The sequence below is a fragment of the Arvicanthis niloticus genome, chromosome 1 (genome assembly GCF_011762505.2).
Source record: "Arvicanthis niloticus isolate mArvNil1 chromosome 1, mArvNil1.pat.X, whole genome shotgun sequence".
Lineage (NCBI taxonomy): Eukaryota > Metazoa > Chordata > Mammalia > Rodentia > Muridae > Arvicanthis > Arvicanthis niloticus.
In genome coordinates this window covers 56,106,243-56,122,677 of record NC_047658.1, presented here as the reverse complement: position 1 = coordinate 56,122,677, position 16,435 = coordinate 56,106,243, and the positions used below count along the sequence as shown (strand labels likewise).

General features: G+C 37.5%; 1 protein-coding gene across 9 annotated transcripts in view; it reads left to right on the top strand.

Annotated features, from left to right (window-relative positions):
• Positions 1-9,718, top strand: part of Zfand6 (zinc finger AN1-type containing 6) — a 66,494-nt gene extending 56,776 nt beyond the window's left edge. For 7 of the 9 annotated variants that reach the window (XM_076937234.1, XM_076937250.1, XM_076937228.1 and 4 more), the window contains 3 exons: positions 3,229-3,273; positions 6,373-6,486; positions 8,348-9,094. In XM_076937234.1, coding sequence (XP_076793349.1) covers positions 3,229-3,273; positions 6,373-6,486; positions 8,348-8,496 — 308 coding nt within the window. In that variant the 3' untranslated portion in view covers positions 8,497-9,094. Of the gene's footprint in view, positions 1-3,228; positions 3,274-6,372; positions 6,487-8,347 lie in introns of all 9 variants that reach the window. The other 2 variants (XM_034508133.2, XM_034508132.2) reach the window with 1 other exon arrangement.
• The last annotated feature ends 6,717 nt before the right edge of the window (positions 9,719-16,435 follow it).

The following is a 16,435-nucleotide window of genomic DNA, read 5'->3' as shown; positions in this document are numbered from 1 at the left end:
GGTGTCTGTCCTCAGATGCCATCCACTATTCTCATTTTTAGATAGTTTTTTGTAGCCAGAATTTATCACGTTACATAAAGTGAATAGACCAATTACAAGGCCCTGCCACTGGACCTAGCTGTTTTGTAAGTATAGGTTCTGGGGACTAGCGCAGGCTCTCGTGTTTACAGAACAAGCATGTTACAGATAGATATCTCCTCACCCTGAATAAAAAAAAAAAACCACTTATTTTTAAGTTTAAAATATTTTCTTTGTTTTGTCAACACAAATGTAAATATGCGTCTTTGTATATAGATACTAACTACACATACTTCCCCTACACATAATTTGCTTGCTGAGCAAATCAGAGAATGATGCTTCATCATTTCATCTATTGAATGGCAGAAAAGAGACAGAAAAGGCCTCTGCAGCAGACACATGATACAGGGAGCTGGAACCCCAGCACCACTGTAACTGTGTTCCCTCAGTGTGATGCTTGTGAGCTGGGATTCACTGTGTGCATCTTGCTGGCATATTCAATCCCTTTGTTCCCTCAAGTAGGTAGGATCAGCTGGTTAGGCAAGCTGCCTGGTATCCATGTGTATTCCAGTATCACTGGAGCTTTCAGAATAGCATTTCCTGTGTTTATTATGTTTACTCTGTTATGGTGCTACCAGGTAGACAATGGTGCTTTCATTTGGCATCTTGGCTCTAATTCTCATGCTTAAATGAAAATTTAACCCATTGCTATATGTTGTCTAATTATCCTTTTTAAAAAAATTTAAAAGATAGCAGTTTCTCAAACTCTTAAAAATCTAAGACTTCCAGTTCACAAAAACTAGCTTAAAGGTAAAATATATGTGCATTTTGGTATATTTAACAATACTGAACTAGAAGGCTGCCTTGAAGGTAGAGCTGAACTTTGGTTACTGTTGTAGTCCTCCGGATCTTGGGTGATACAGACTAAAAAGAAGATGGGGTTTAGATGTAGAGCTTCTGGTTTCATATCTTCATCCTTTTCTGACATTTCTGTGCTGCATTCTCATTATTTTGAGTCATGTCCACCCTGTAGGAAATTTAGAATTCAAACCACAGATCCAAAATGAGTTGTGCGAACAATAAGGGATATATTCTTGTTTTGTATATTGCCCTATTGATTTGGGAGTTAAAGGAAGCTTAGTATAAAATATGCCTGTTGTAAACCATTTCAGTGTGGAATTAATCAGGTTTTTGGGGGGTTGGGCTGTCAAGGATAAGGCAGGAGGAACCAGGATTCTTAGGGAGTGTTATTAGATCAGTAATTCAGTGAAGCCAGAGGAACTGTTGGTTAAAATGGGACTGTTATTTAGAAAAGCTTACATGGGGTAAAAATCAGAGATTTCATCTGATTTTGAAGAATGGTTGAAAACAGCCAAGACAGTCTTGGAAAAGTTACAAATAAGTGTCCAGCTTCAAACTTTATTAAAAGATACAGTAATCCAGACTGAAGTGCTGTTGTGAAGGTACTCGCACAGATCAGTGTAATAGTATTGATAGTCCATAAATACACTCAAAGGCTTAAGGGCCGTTTATATTAAACAAAGGTCTCAGGTCATCCAGTAAGAAAATGAAAGTCTGATTATAGAATGAATTCATAAAATAATGTAAAAAGTTTACCCACATGTGCAAAACCTACATATATATAATTGCTGAGCCTGTAAAAACTCTCAAGGCAAGTATAAATTTTGTGTCCTTAGAAGTTTCATAGATAAGACACCTAAAGCAATAGCAACCAAAAGAATGAAAAGAATGGAAAAGTAGCACAGAGAATGTTTTACATCATCTGTTTAATAAGAATGGATAAAGAAATAAAATTTCCTGCTGGAGATATAGCTCGGTGGGGAAGCATTTGGGCAGCATGCATGGGATCCTAGTTTAAATCTGTGGTAGCTATAAAAATAAAGAGTGAAAGAAAACAGAAACAGACAATCCAATGAAAAAATGGTTAAGTTCTCAGCATCCACATGGTGCTTGGCAACCATCCATAATTCCAGTTCTAGCTAGAAGTGCACAAACATGTACGTGGTGCACGTAATACATGCAGGCAAAACACTCATAAAAATTGTATGAATCTTTAAAAAATGTACAAGTCTAATAAACAATTTTTAATGGAGCTTTGGAAATTCTCAACGAATTAATAAGTTGTTTTTAAAAGAAAGAAAAAAAGGCAAAGGGTCTGAATAGATGTTTTTCCAGGGAAGATGTACAAACTGACTGCCAGCAAGTGAGAAGATGCTCTGCATCAGTAGTCACCAGGGAACTGCAAAAGCAAAGCCATAGTGAATTAACACATGCCCCCAGCAGAGTGCTGCAAGCAATAGCAATAACAAGTGTTGTTTTGGTATGTGGAAATTAGGACACTTGCACATTATGGGAATTCAGAATACTATAGATGATTTGGAAAGCAATCTAGAGTTTCTCAAAACTGTAAGGATAATTATCAGGTGAACTAGCATCTTCACTTTTAATTCTGAAGAGAATGAAAGCATGTCTTCGCTTGGTGAGGAGCTTGCTGGAGTTGTTCTTGCCTTTCATTGTGTAGCTTTTAGGGACTGGACTCAGGGTGTCAGGTGTGCCAGCTAGAGCCTTACCTGCTAAGCCATTTTTCCAGGCCTAGGATTAAGGGTATTCCTAGAAAATAATAAACATGGCACTCGTTTAGCTATTATCAGTGCTAATGTGAGTTTTCTAATGGAACTTAATTTTTAAACTAATAAGAGCTTACATTTTACTTAATTTAAACCCTCATCTAGAGGTCCAGATTGAAAAACTAAGATTATTCCAGTAATTGGTTATAACTGTCTGCATTGAATATCTAGGGAGCATTTGTTCTGTGTCTTCACTAGGTGCATAGCAGAAATAAGCAGGATGATTTGAGCGCCTCAAAAACTCTACTCTGATTCTTCATGGGGCTGAACTATGGTAGAGTTCTCTTACGTGTTTCGGTCCTAAAAACGCTTCATGCCAAAAAAGGTTTCTAATTCTTGAGAATTGCCAAGATTGTCTGAGGGAAAATATATCATATAGAGATACTGTATCGACTACCAAGAGAAAGTAGATGTATTAAGATAGTGTTTGGAATTACCTATCAGTGTCATTTTAAATTCAGTTTAGTTTTTAACTGTGTTTATGAATATGCCCCAAACATAATTAGTGTTTAAATCGTATTATATACTTACTATTACATTTCTATTCTTTTTCTGTTTACAGGACCCAGAGCAGAGGGCCTTGTTCCTCTTGAATGTGATCCTCCATGTGGGTAGTAAAACCAATCTTACCTGTCCAGTGTTTTTGTGATGTATCTTACCAATAATGGCCAGTAGACCATGTCAGTAGCCAGGATTCCAGTTAGCAATTCAGCTAGAAAGGATACTACACGGGGTTGATTTTTTTTTTTTTTTTTTTTTTTGGTTTGTTTGTTTGTTTGTTTGTTGTTGGTTTTTTTTTTTTTTTTTTTTTTGGGGTTTTGGGTTTTTTTGTTTTTTGTTTTGTTTTGTTTATGTTGTTACATTGGCCTCTCCACAGACCTGCATGGCCAGTGGGTATGACTAGACAGTCATGTGTTCTTAATTACTAACAGGCAGTATATCTCTGATTCTCATTTTCCTATATAAAAACCTATCAAGTTCTGAAGAACCAAACCTGCCTTTACTTTAGCTTTAAACTCAGACTGTGGTTCTTTGGCTTCTTTGGGACCATATAGCTTTCTATTCGTGATTGAATAGTTCCTTTACTGTAAACAGAATTGGATAAGGCATTCTGTGGTCTTCAATCTTTAGTATAATCTGAGGAAACATGATTTCTTGGAATCAGTCTTTCACAGATTCCTAGAGTCTGGCTTGTGAACTTATTTAAAGTTGAGCTGTTGGTGGTTTAAAGTAAAGCTGTACTGAGAGTTGGGCTTGAGAAGATGTTCCCATCATCTCTTGGTGCTGTGTACTCAGCAGTCTAGATTCCAGCCCTAACTCATGAGCATTTTCACACTGCTGTCTGGTCTTTAACTTCAAGGTGCATCTGTCACTGGTGATTTGTCTTAGGTCTTCAAGCCAAATGGCAAATTTACTGTTGAGGTATGTGACACCTCTTGTGGTCAGAGTAAGAACATGAATTTTTATTCTTCTCCATTTCCAGATACTTCCCAAATTTGTCTCAGTAGTTAAACCAGTTGTGTTTAGAATCTGCCATCCTGTTACTGATATTTAAGAATTAATTTTTTTGACTATTACATTTTTTAGAGAACAGGTTATTGTGACTCACAAATTTTAAAGACAATATTCAGGCTTATTCCTGAATACAGTTTAAATATTTTTAAGTTCTGTTTACAGAGTCAAACCTTACCTAATATTTTTCTAGAGGTGGGGATTTAAACAAGATATTCATTTTTCATCACAAGTAAGCTCACATTTTAGGGGTACTTGTTTATAGAAATTAAAAAGTTTGTGAGCCTATTTTGTTTGAAAAAAATACAGTATAGCCAAATGTTGTAGCTCACACCTGTAATCCGAGCACTTGGTTGAGGCAGGCCGGAAGATTACCATGAATTTGAGGCCAGCCTGGACTGCAGAATAAGAACCTGTCTCAAAATCCATAAATAAGAAATAAGGATATATATTAATATAAATTTCTCTGGCCTGGCTTTAGCTTGTCTAGTAGAGACTTTGTATGAAGAATTCTTTATTACCATTCATTCACTTATAATTTATGGTGTTTGTGTCATATTTTTAAATATTAGATGAGTTAACATAAGCAGGTTATAATCTACTCACTTATTTGAGTATCTGCTATAAGTAGCTTTTCTAAGGGGAGCTGTACTGCGGCTGTGGGAATGTCCTCCATAGATATAGTAGGTAATACAGATCCACTGACAGTTATTTCTTGAGTGGCAGTAGTGCAGGTAGGCTCTGGTAACAAGAATCATGAGCCGGGTTCCTGCCTTCAAAGAATCCCGTTAAGCCAGGTTAAGTCACATAGATATAGGAGCTTAGAAAGTACCATAGGAGCTCGGAGAGGGTTTCGTATTCTGAAACTGTGGGTTACATCCCTGTAAACAGGAAAGACAAGATGCAGTTAGTAAGTAGCTAAAGATCACACACAGCAAGGACCTCACAAAAGCTTACAGGTGGGAGAGAGGTATGTCATTGGAACTCTGGCCCTCCCATGGCTCAGGCATATGGCAGCTTAAGGAATGACGTAATGTGGCCAGAGAGAGTGGCAGGAATGGTGAAAATCCCTGGACCTTAAACTGGGGAATGGTGTGGAGCCATCAGAATGTTTTAAACTATTTGCTTTTCACCTACAGCAGAGAGGTTGGGTTGGTGCCAATAGCAGGAGTACTAGAGTAGAAAGTGTGTGTTGATGAGGGAAGGGCATTGGATATTGACGTTGAAGAACACATATGGCTGAAATGGGAAAGTTTTTTGGAGTGGCTGGTAGAATTAAGCCAGAAGGATATTTTCAGTCTAGTCAGAAGAGCAGTGACTCCTGGGAGAGGCTCTGGATGTGACAAATCGGGCAAGCTGAACTTAAACCATGATAGGCCTTTTACTATTTTCAGGTGGTTGCAGACTCTGTCTCTGGGGCACTCAGGAGGTCTAGAGTAACAAGTAACAGGAAAGGACACATTTATAGGGTTTAGTAGCAACCATTCAACCTGAGTCTCAGTGCATCTGCTCTTGATTTTAGGATGAAAATGCATTGTTTTTAGTTTTCATTGTAATTACATCATTTTAAAGTTCCCATGTTCTGACTCTTTTTCCTAGCATCTTAAGTGCTTTTGGAGGTAGGGATAGTATTGAGAAAGACTTTCATTCTGTTGCTTTGGCTGAACTTTTACTTATTCTGTAACCAAGGCTCCAACAGCAATCCTCTAGGTACTGGATTATAGGCATGCGCCACAACACTTGGCTTAAGTGATTTCACATAAAAATGTGAAGTGTTTTGAGAACATTAATATTCCTGTTTTCTGAGAAGTCTATTTAGATCAAACTGTGAGCAGTGTTAGGAAGTTTTCATATGCTGTTTTCTTTTTGTACATTCCCTCAGACTTCCTGAGTGTCAGGCAGTGTCTTTCTCTGTCTCTCTCCCTTCCCACTACAGATAGCAAAAGAAGAAAATCTGTGAGTGTTTAGAAGCACCATTTGTCTATTACAGATTACCTTCTACCTGTTTGTACACGTTTAATGAATAGAGGGCCATGTTTTATAAATAGTGGAAATTTATGAGTATCTTTTCTACAGTTCCTCAGAAAGTCTTTAAATTACAGATGCATGGGATAATATGGGATGAGGGTCAACCACCACCCAAACACCAAATCTTACTAAATAATTAAATTTGCCATCCTCCTGTTTTTGTCAGCTTCAGTATCAGATACGACACAGCAGCCATCTGAAGAGCAAAGCAAGTCTCTTGAAAAACCAAAACAAAAAAAGAATCGCTGTTTCATGTGCAGGAAGAAAGTGGGACTTACTGGTAAGGGCCTCCTCGGATGGTTTAGAGTTAAGATCATGTTTTGGAATAACTTATGCTCATGGTTATTAACCAGTTAAGATTGCTGTTACCTCTGTGAGCATTGGTATTGGGTACATGCCAATTTCAGGACTGACTTTTTTTTTTTTTTTTTAGCTTTTAAAATTATTTCAGTTTTTAAGTATTTGACAAGTAAGGCTATTTTGGTGAATGCTGGAAAAGAGCAAAGATGCATCTCTTGCCTTCAAAGAGATAGTATTTGGGGGGGGGCCTTTGGTTAGCTGTGAGGTGTTCTCTATAAAACAGTGTTGATCATAGACCAGTGAGCTAAAAGCAAAGCAGCTTGGCGCTGTGTAGAAGACACCACTGGCATATTACTACTGCTGTAGCTCAACTGTCAAAATTGTTAAAAGGGGGAACTGTTCAAAAGTATTTAGCAAAGAATGTACATTAAGCACAGTCAGACTGCCCTGGACATTCATGAACAGGAGTTCTATGGCCAGTTTATATAAACAAAGGGAAGTAGAGACCTGTCAAGGGGAGTACAGCCTCCACTCTGACAATGGAGCTATGGGTGTGGCCAGGGCAAGCCTGGTAGTGGGATTCACTGGAAAGTGGTGCAGCTACAAATAGTTTTGCTGATTGTTTATTTAGGTATAGTGCCAAATACTTGTATAAAAATCAGGAGTATAAACAGAGAACAGTAAGATTTTGAGTGAAAATTAGGCTTTAGAGTTGGGCATGGTGGCACGTGCTCATAATCCCAGCATGTGGGAATTGGGGGCAGAAGGATCAGGAGTTCAAGGCCAGTGTTTGCTACATGAGATCCTATCTCCAAAAAATAGAAAAGAAAATCTTGCTGAAACATGGGTTGGCATGTCAAAGATAACCTAAACTTCCCCATTCCTCCAAAATTTATATAAGTTAAATATATATAACTTAAAATGTACATATTTAATATCAAATACATCCTTTAAAAGTTTCATGAAGTTTCAGACTTTCAGACTACAAGTCTAGAACTTAGTTTTCATCTAATTTCGCTATGTTTGCTTCAATTTTCTATTACATAAAGCTTCAGAATACGTTTTTAAAGTTAAAATGTGGTAAAGAAAGTGAATGTCATTGTTGATTAGAATATTGATTATTCCTGAGCTCTATCTTCCCACATCCATAACAACATAAAAGCCTGATTTGGAGAAAGCAACACTGCCACTCTCCGTGCAGCTCCACTTGAGTTCCAACTCATAGGGCACGTCCCTAAAGTTAAGTAGCTTTTACTGGGTGCTCACCTGATCCTTAGAGTAATTCATGACTTCTTACAAAGTACGTATGTGAGACTCAGAGAAGCTTAGTGAATTGTCTCTGATACTGAGGATATTGACCCACAGAAACCTGCTTCAAGGGTCTTGGTGTCTCCAGACAGAACTGTTCACATCTCCTGAGAGCTTAGCAGAGAGGGAAATTAAAGGTGTTGTGTTGTTCACTCAGCAGTAGGTCCTCTGGACTCTGGTCTTAAATGTTACAGTTGCCTTCTGACAGTAGGCTTGTTTCTGCACTGTGTATTTTAAGTTTAAAAAATGCTCCATTTTCAGTTTAACAGCCTTTTCCTAGAAAAAAATTGTGAACATATCACAAGTGAAGAAACCAGCTCAGAAGAGCAGTCAGGGCTTGCCCTAGTACAGGTTTATGTAGATGGGAGCAAGAAAGGAAGCCCTATGATGATGAGTTGAGCAGGACACTCTAGGAACTTTACAGCAGTCTTCCTAGACTTAAAGACAGGGTTACTTAGCATTAACTATGGGAAGAACTTAATATCTCACCCTCCTGTCTAACCCATGCTGTACACATATTCATCCATTTCCAGGGTTTGAATGCCGGTGTGGAAATGTTTACTGTGGTGTGCACCGTTACTCAGATGTTCACAATTGCTCTTACAATTACAAAGCTGATGCTGCTGAGAAAATCAGAAAAGAAAATCCAGTAGTTGTTGGTGAAAAGATCCAGAAGATTTGAACTCCTGCTGGAATACAAAATCCTTTGACTATCTGCAAACTAAACATTGACTTGAGGTTTTTTTTCCTAGTCTTGGGAATGTAGAGCACCGTATCTTGCATAGACCCTTGAATCATGCATGTCATCAGAAGAATAGATTTTTGTTTTTGTTTTGAAAATGACTCTGAACATTTATTTCCATTGCAGTTTCTGTGGCTGAAAAGAAGTATTATACTTTTAAGATCATTTTAATTTTAGTTAAGTGCAGAGGGCTTTTATAACAAATGTGGAGAAATTCTGGAGGGCTGTGATTTTTCCAGTATTAAACATGCATGCGTTGATCTTGCAGTTTATTTCTCATTGTGTATGTATATATAGCTTTTCTCTGCAGCACGATTCCCTTTTGATAAGGCCCTTCTGGGTACAACTAGTTATCAGTAACTGAATGTATCTTAATCATTACGGCTGCTTCTGTTTGTTTTGTTTTCATTAACAAAGGTTATACATATGTTAGCATATAGTTTCTTTGTACCCACTATTTATGTCTGAATCATTTGTCACAGGAGAATGTGTGCTGACAAGATTCTAAATTTGTGGTTTTTGGTTTTTTTTTTTTTTTTTAAGCAACGGAAAGAAAAGCTAAGTGCATTTCACTGCTGACTGCAAGTTTCTTTGAGATTACTGTTCATTGGTCTGTGTGTGCACAATATGAAGAATGATCTGGTAATTGTGCGGTATTTATGTTTATTCACCAGTCTTTGATTAAATAAAAAGGAAAACCAGAAAAAAAAAAAGTGCTACTTTTCCCTCTTCTTTCTAGTAGTTAATTTTGTCATGTTAAATCTTTTAGGGTTTTGCTCTTCTAAAATGGTAAGAGCACCACTGTTATTGTCTCACCTCTAGTTATGGCTAATTCGTCATGGCAAATTATATTCCTATGAATATAATATTGAAGACCTAAGAATTTTTTCAAAACCAAATTACTGAGATGTGATATATTCTGGCTCTCATCTAACTGTCCTGTTGTCAGTGGGAGAATTATATACTAGAAAGACCCTGCAAAGACCAATTCGTCCTCTGATTTCCAAACTTTTCTAGAAGGTAGCCTGCTTAAAAATGATAATAGCTGTTCTTTACAGTATAAATTTCTTGGTGGAAAAATGTTTAATTCTAATCAATAATGTATATAATATGGTTTAATATTAAAATGCTGATCACATGAATAAATTTAAGTGAGGATTAACCACTGTGTGTCTCAGTAGATTCAAATAGAGTAATCTAGGCATAATGGTGTATGCCTGCAATCCCAGCACTTACCAGACAGACCACTGCAAGCTCAAGGCTAGTCAGGTCTATATAATTAGCTCCAGACCAGAGCTGTATATAGTGAGAATTTATCCTGGAAAGAAAAAAATCTTATTCATAATTAGCAAAATAGCAGGATTAGAAAGAGATTGATTAGCTGGTTAATGGCCCAGACCTTTAATCCCAGCACGTGGGAGGCAGAGACAGGTAAATCTCTCTGAGTTCAAGGCCAGCCTAGTCTACAAAGTGACTTCCAGAAACCCTATATCAAAAACCAAAGGGGGCATGGGTCAAGAGTGTCCTGTACCAGACTTGGATTTAATATATAGCTGAGGACATCTGCCACCATGCTTAATTTATGCAGATGTATGTAATGTTGGAGATGGGGTCCAGACTGCACGCTAGGCAAGCACTCTACAGACCTATATCCTCAGACCCACATCTAGGCAGAAATTGGGGGAGGGAGGGGTCGGCAACTGAGATAGCTAAGTGTGAGAACGTGCTTGCCACAAAAGCCTGATTTCAGAACCAAACTCTGGAGTATACACGCACACGCACACACACACACACACACACACAGAGTTAAGAAACAAAGCTATAGAAAGAAATGTCTTTAATCTGATACTGTCTAAAAACCTCTATCATTCAGAAATCTACCAGAAAGTGGAGACCTTTTCATAGTGAGGAACAGACAAGCTGCTCCATTGACTGGTTATATTTAGAGTGGTGTTGTTCTTTATCCTAGCTACTGAAGCAAGACACTTGTAAGCCAGAAGAAGTATTCAGTATTTGAACATTTTATGATTTGTTTTTTAAAATGGCAAACCTTAATAAGTCTTAATAAGAGATCACTAGATACTATAAAAGTGGCAAGATAATACCAGTTGTCACAGTTTTACCCCAGTTAACTGAAACACCAGAATATCTTCCTGTAGTAGTGTCTGAACTGCACCAGTCACCTGAGATTGCAGTGGGATGCACTGGATCAGTAGAAAAGGACCAAAGTGAACTCTGGTGTCAGCTAATGATAGTGTGTTGCTTCCGGGAAAGGAGACAAATAGAGCTAGATGAAACAACTGGCTATTATAGAAAAAGGAAAGCAATCCTTTCACACTATAGGGGAAAATGTTAAATGTAAATCAATATTTTAAAACTGAGAGAATAAGAGCTGGATTCTTAGACTGTCTAACAGACCTTAAGCTACTTATCATCAGAATACTTAGGAAGACAGATTATGTAGTGGAAGAATCTATACTGCAAATCAATACCACAAGGAAATAATGACTTTATACCCAACCACTTGCCCAAAAAATTTGAAGCCTAGCAGTAGCAGTTGTTTGTGAACAATGGTTTGACTCTTGAAAGATTGTGGGATATCTTTAAAAGTTGTTTTTTTTTTTTTTTTTTAATTCATCCTGTGCTCCAGAAGTTTCACTACATATGCACAACTTACATATGGATTAAAATAAAGAAACTTAAAACCTAGAAATAACCTAAGTCTTCACTGGAGAGGGTTGGTGGGTAGAATGGGAGATCCATGCAAAGTGTGGAGTGCAAAATAGGAGCTGGAGAACAGCTCAGTGGAGAACAGGTAGCTAGCATGCTCAGGGCTTTGCGTTGAGTTCTCTACAATGCAGTGGGGAGAGGTATGAACATGCACTTCTTACAAATTGTAATAAAGTTTGTCTGTAGAAGGGGTGCCAGTGCAAAGCTAAAACACGGTCCCGGATTAAAGGCAGCAGGGGCTGCTGAATGACAGTGGTGGCCGCAGCCCCAGCTTTTGAACTAGCAGGTACAAGATATTCCTCTAAGCAAAAGCTGGCTTTTTGAGCCAATGCAGAGTACCATGAGCCAATGATTATGGTAATCCTGTTTTGTTTACCTGAGGCTGAGTAGTCAAAAGGAAAATGCTAATTATAAAGCTGTTCGATGACCTCATTTTAAAATTGAGTGGTGCATGAAAAAACTCCTGAGCCAGCTTAAGTGTTACTTTTATTTTCAATAAAATTCTAGTCGTCCAGCTTCACTTTGCTAAGTAGTAAAACTTAAATTACAACTTCTGCCATTTCTTGTCCTTCCTGTGCTGATGTGTAGCTTCTGTGTCCCTTAATTTTTCCAGCTGTTCACTTGTATTGCATGGAATGTTTCCTTTACTCCAACCATACAATACAAGAGCCCCATTTTCCTGATGTAAACGTAATTTATACAAATCCAGTAATGTCTAGAATTCTCTTTTCTTACAGAATTTCTAGAACATTTAGCTGAGTATTCTTTGGATTTTTAGGAAAAGATCCATATACTTTGATCCTTTTTCATAACAGCTTCTTAGCTTTATGCTTTTCCACTTTTATAAGATTATTAATTGAGAAAGATAAAGAGGTGTCTCAGCAGTTAAGAGTATTTGTTACTTTTAAAGATCTAGGTTTCATTCCCAAATGTTACATGGTGTCTCTGTAATTCCCAGGTACACAGTCATATATACAAAACAAATCTTTTTTAAAAAATGTTTTTAAGAGAGCAAGTGGAATGAGGCCGGGGAGATGAGATGAATAGAATACAAGTGATGAAAGACCTTTACAGCTAGAAACCGCTGAGGGCCCCCAGTGATCACTAGCATCTGAATTGTTAAAAGGGGTAGGGGTTGCTATCAGGAGGGATGAATGGCCATCAGTATAAATACCAGGAACATAGAAAGATATTTTAAAATAAAAAAATACTGTGAGCCATTCTATGCCCATAAAACTGGATGAATTAGATGACTGGCCAGTTTGTTAAAGGCTCCTGACCTGATTTGTTTCCTGTTGTGATGAACAGCACAACCAAAGGCAACTTGGGGTGGGGAGTGTATTTGGTTTATAAGTCCCAGATCACAGTCCATCACTAACTGATGGCCATCAGATCAGGAACCGAAGAAGAAACAATGGAATAGATGCCTTGTTCCCTATGGATTGCTTGGATTACTTCTCTTCTATAATCCAAGACCATCTGCCCAAGGGTGGTACTGACCACACTGTGATGGGGGCCTGGCATCTCCTACATCACTGATTAAGAAAAATGTCACACTGATTTTCCCCCTGGCTAATCTGATGGAGACATTTTCTCACATGAGGTTCCCTCTCCCCAGATGATACTGTTGTGTGTCAAGTTGATGAAAACACAGCCACAGGAACAAACTCTTAAGATTCATAGATAGAACAGAGTTTATACATTAAAGAGAATGTATCATTACCTTCCAGGAAAAGAAAAAAGTCCCTAGTGAGTAAGCTAGTGAATCCAAATATTTAAGAAAGAAACTATTTTTTTTTTTTTTTGCAATGTCTTGTAGAATATAATGGCAGAGAGAATGCTTGCTTTTTTTTCTTTTTTTTTAAGATTTCAAAACTTTATGTGTATGAATATTTTGCATGCACATATGTATGTGTACCTGTCTTGGGGTTTTACTGCTGTAAACAGACACCATGACTAGGTAACTCTTAGGAGGACAACATTTAATTGGGGCTGGCTTACAGGTTCAGAGATTCAATCTAGTATCATCAAGGTGGGAGCATGACAGTGTCCAGGCAGGCATAGTGCAGGGAGAGCTGATTGTTCTACATCTTCAGCTGAAGGCTGCTACCAGAACACTGGCTTCCAGGCTGCTAAGATGAGGGTCTTAAAACCCACACCCACAGTGATACACCTACTCCAACAAGGCCACACCTTCGAATAGTGCCACTCCCTGGGCCCAGCACATATAAACCATAACAGTACCTCATGCCATCCTACTACCTGCAGAGGTTGGCATTAGGTCCTCTGGAACTGGAATTACAGGGAACCAAATTCAGGTTCTGTGTAAGAGCAACAGGTGTTTCTAGCCACTGAGACATCTCTCCAGCCCTGAGAGAATGCTTTCTAAATGTATTCTGTCAAATAACACTGTGAGATAACAGGTGCTTCTCATAAATGCCAATACAAAAGTCCTTAACAAAAATTTGAATGTAAAAATGTATTTTAAGAACTAAATACCATAATCAAGCAGGATTTATTCTTGGCCTTCAGTAGGGCTAATTGTATGTCTGATACCACATCAATCTGAGAAGATCATCATCATATTGATAGATATAGTTTTTAAAAACTAGGGATATAAAGAAACTTTAAAAGAAAAGGAAAATATATCCCAAACCTACCTAATATATTAAATGATGAAAAAAAAATGGATACCTAACCTCTGAAGCACAAGGAGGTAAAAATGTTCCCCCTTTCCATACTATTTCATACTGCTCATTTATTATACTAGGAAAAGCTACTCAGATTGGGAAGGAAGAAAGAACCTGTATTCATTTGCATTTTGCATGCCATCTATCTAGAAAATCTAAAAGAATTAGCATAATTCTGGTAACTAGAAGCAACTATGTTAAGATTAAAATATACAAACATGTCAGGATTCATAACAGCATGAACATTTTGAATAAGGAATTAAGTTTGCTTTACCTTCAAGAAAGATACATAGTTGTAAGTCTAAAGTAAGTGTAAGATTTATGTCTGGAAAAACTAATGAGAAATCAAAGATGAATGGAACAGGAGAGCTGGTCAGTATTCACTGGTGGGAAGACTCGGTCTGTTCTGCACTATGGTTGGTAAATTCAGTGCAATCTCAGTAAGTTATATTTTGGATCAGTATGATTTAAAAGGTCTAGAATAACTAATTTTAAAAAAATTGCAAGGTTAAAATTGACACAGACTCCAAAATTTAATCACACTGATTCCATAGTGAAGACTGACACTGGTGGAAGACTATCTGCAACCGAAAATTTCAGAAATACACCAATGTAACAAAATAAACTGATCTCAGAGAAGAGAAAGACCCTTTGATGAAGAGCCTTCTCAACAAGCAATGAGATGTGACAGGGCATTTAAACAGCAAAAGTGAGTAGAGATATAAATCTTGAACCTTTCATTAAACATCTAGAAACTTCTAGAATCTAGTAGAATAATTTGGAGTTGATGGGCTGACAACATAGTTCAGTTGATAGACTACTTGTCCTTTCTGTCCCCAGCACCACATCCCCAGACTTGGTGGCATACACTGGCAATCTCAAAATTCAGAAGGTGGAGTTAGGAGGATCAGGAATTCAAGATAGTCCACAGATACATTGTAAGTTTGAGACCAACCAACAAGGATTACATGAGACTGTCATACACGTGGGAGGAGGGGAGGAATAGGTAAAATTTTGGGTGAAGGTTTGAAAAGTTTACATGTGAAAAATGATTAATGTCTGTCTTCAAGGAGTATAGAGATAACCAGATGAAGGAAGGAAATGCTTTCAGAACCTGGAGAAGAGTCAGCAACAGAGATGAGAAAGTAAGCAAAATGGATGAGAAATTCAGCAAGAGAATTGAGGGTTTCTCTGGTTTTTTTTTGAGATAGAATCTCATTAGATAGCCTTGACTGGCCTGGAAGTCACTACATAAACCCAGCTGGTTTCAAACTCAGATCCATCTGCCTCTACCTCTCAAGTGCTGAGATTAAAGACATGCTTTAAAAGAAAAAAAAGTAAAAGCATGACACAACTTACCAGAACTCTGGTAAATAAGAGATCAAATCTAGGAATCCATGGGGTGGAAGGATCGGAAGTAATTAAAAACACAGAGAATGTACTTAATGAAATTACCAGGGGAAAAAATTATACTACATTAAAAAACAAATTCAAGGGGCATTTACAACTCCCAATTGGCCAGAGAACTTCATTATACATTATACAAAAGTAACAACATTGAAAGAAGTAAGAAAAAAGTATCAAGTCACAAAAGCAAATGTATCAGAATAACATCAGACCCTCTCAACAGAAACCCTGAAAGTCAGGAAAGCATGGAATAAGATTTCAAGTCCTGGAGGTAAACTGCCAACCTATCAAAACTATCTTTTAAAACTGATGAGAAAATACGGCCATTTCAAACAAGGATAAATACTAGCAATTAGTGACGACTAAGCCAGCAGCACTACAGAGTAAAGAAAGACGAGCGAAGCAAACACAGTAAAGAATAAATTTCATGAGAGAAATACATTAGCAAAGGAAAACTAAGAAACAATTCATTGTGTCCAACACAGTAAGTAAGCAAACTGCTAATCCAAACGGGAAAATGAACATCCCACCCTATCAGAAAAACCACCTACAATATTAATAGGAATTAGTATGCCTCTCTCAATAATAGCCTGAATTGCTAAGCATGATGATGCCTGCAGTCCCACTACTCAAGACGTTTGAGGTAGAAAGGTAGCCACAATTTTGAAACTAGCCTGGACTACTTAGTTCCAGACCAGCCTCCGCACCAGAATAAGAACCTTGACTCCAAAAAAACAAATAGTAATAATAATGGTTATAACAATCACCTAAAGTAAATTATGTTTAATTCACAGTTCAAAGAGGTAGACTAGTTGATTGAACTGAAAAACAAGATCCAAAACTCTCTTGTCTCCAAGAAACATACCTGTTTGGCACCACTCAGTTTACCAAGTGAACAGAAGCAGACTTTGCTATTCTGATACCTGATAAAGTAGATGTCAAACCAAAACTAGAAGAGACTAAGATACTTATTAATAAAAAGATTACTCACTTAACTACAGATTAATAGAAATTATGTAAAATATAACAATCATAAACATATGCACCAAAGT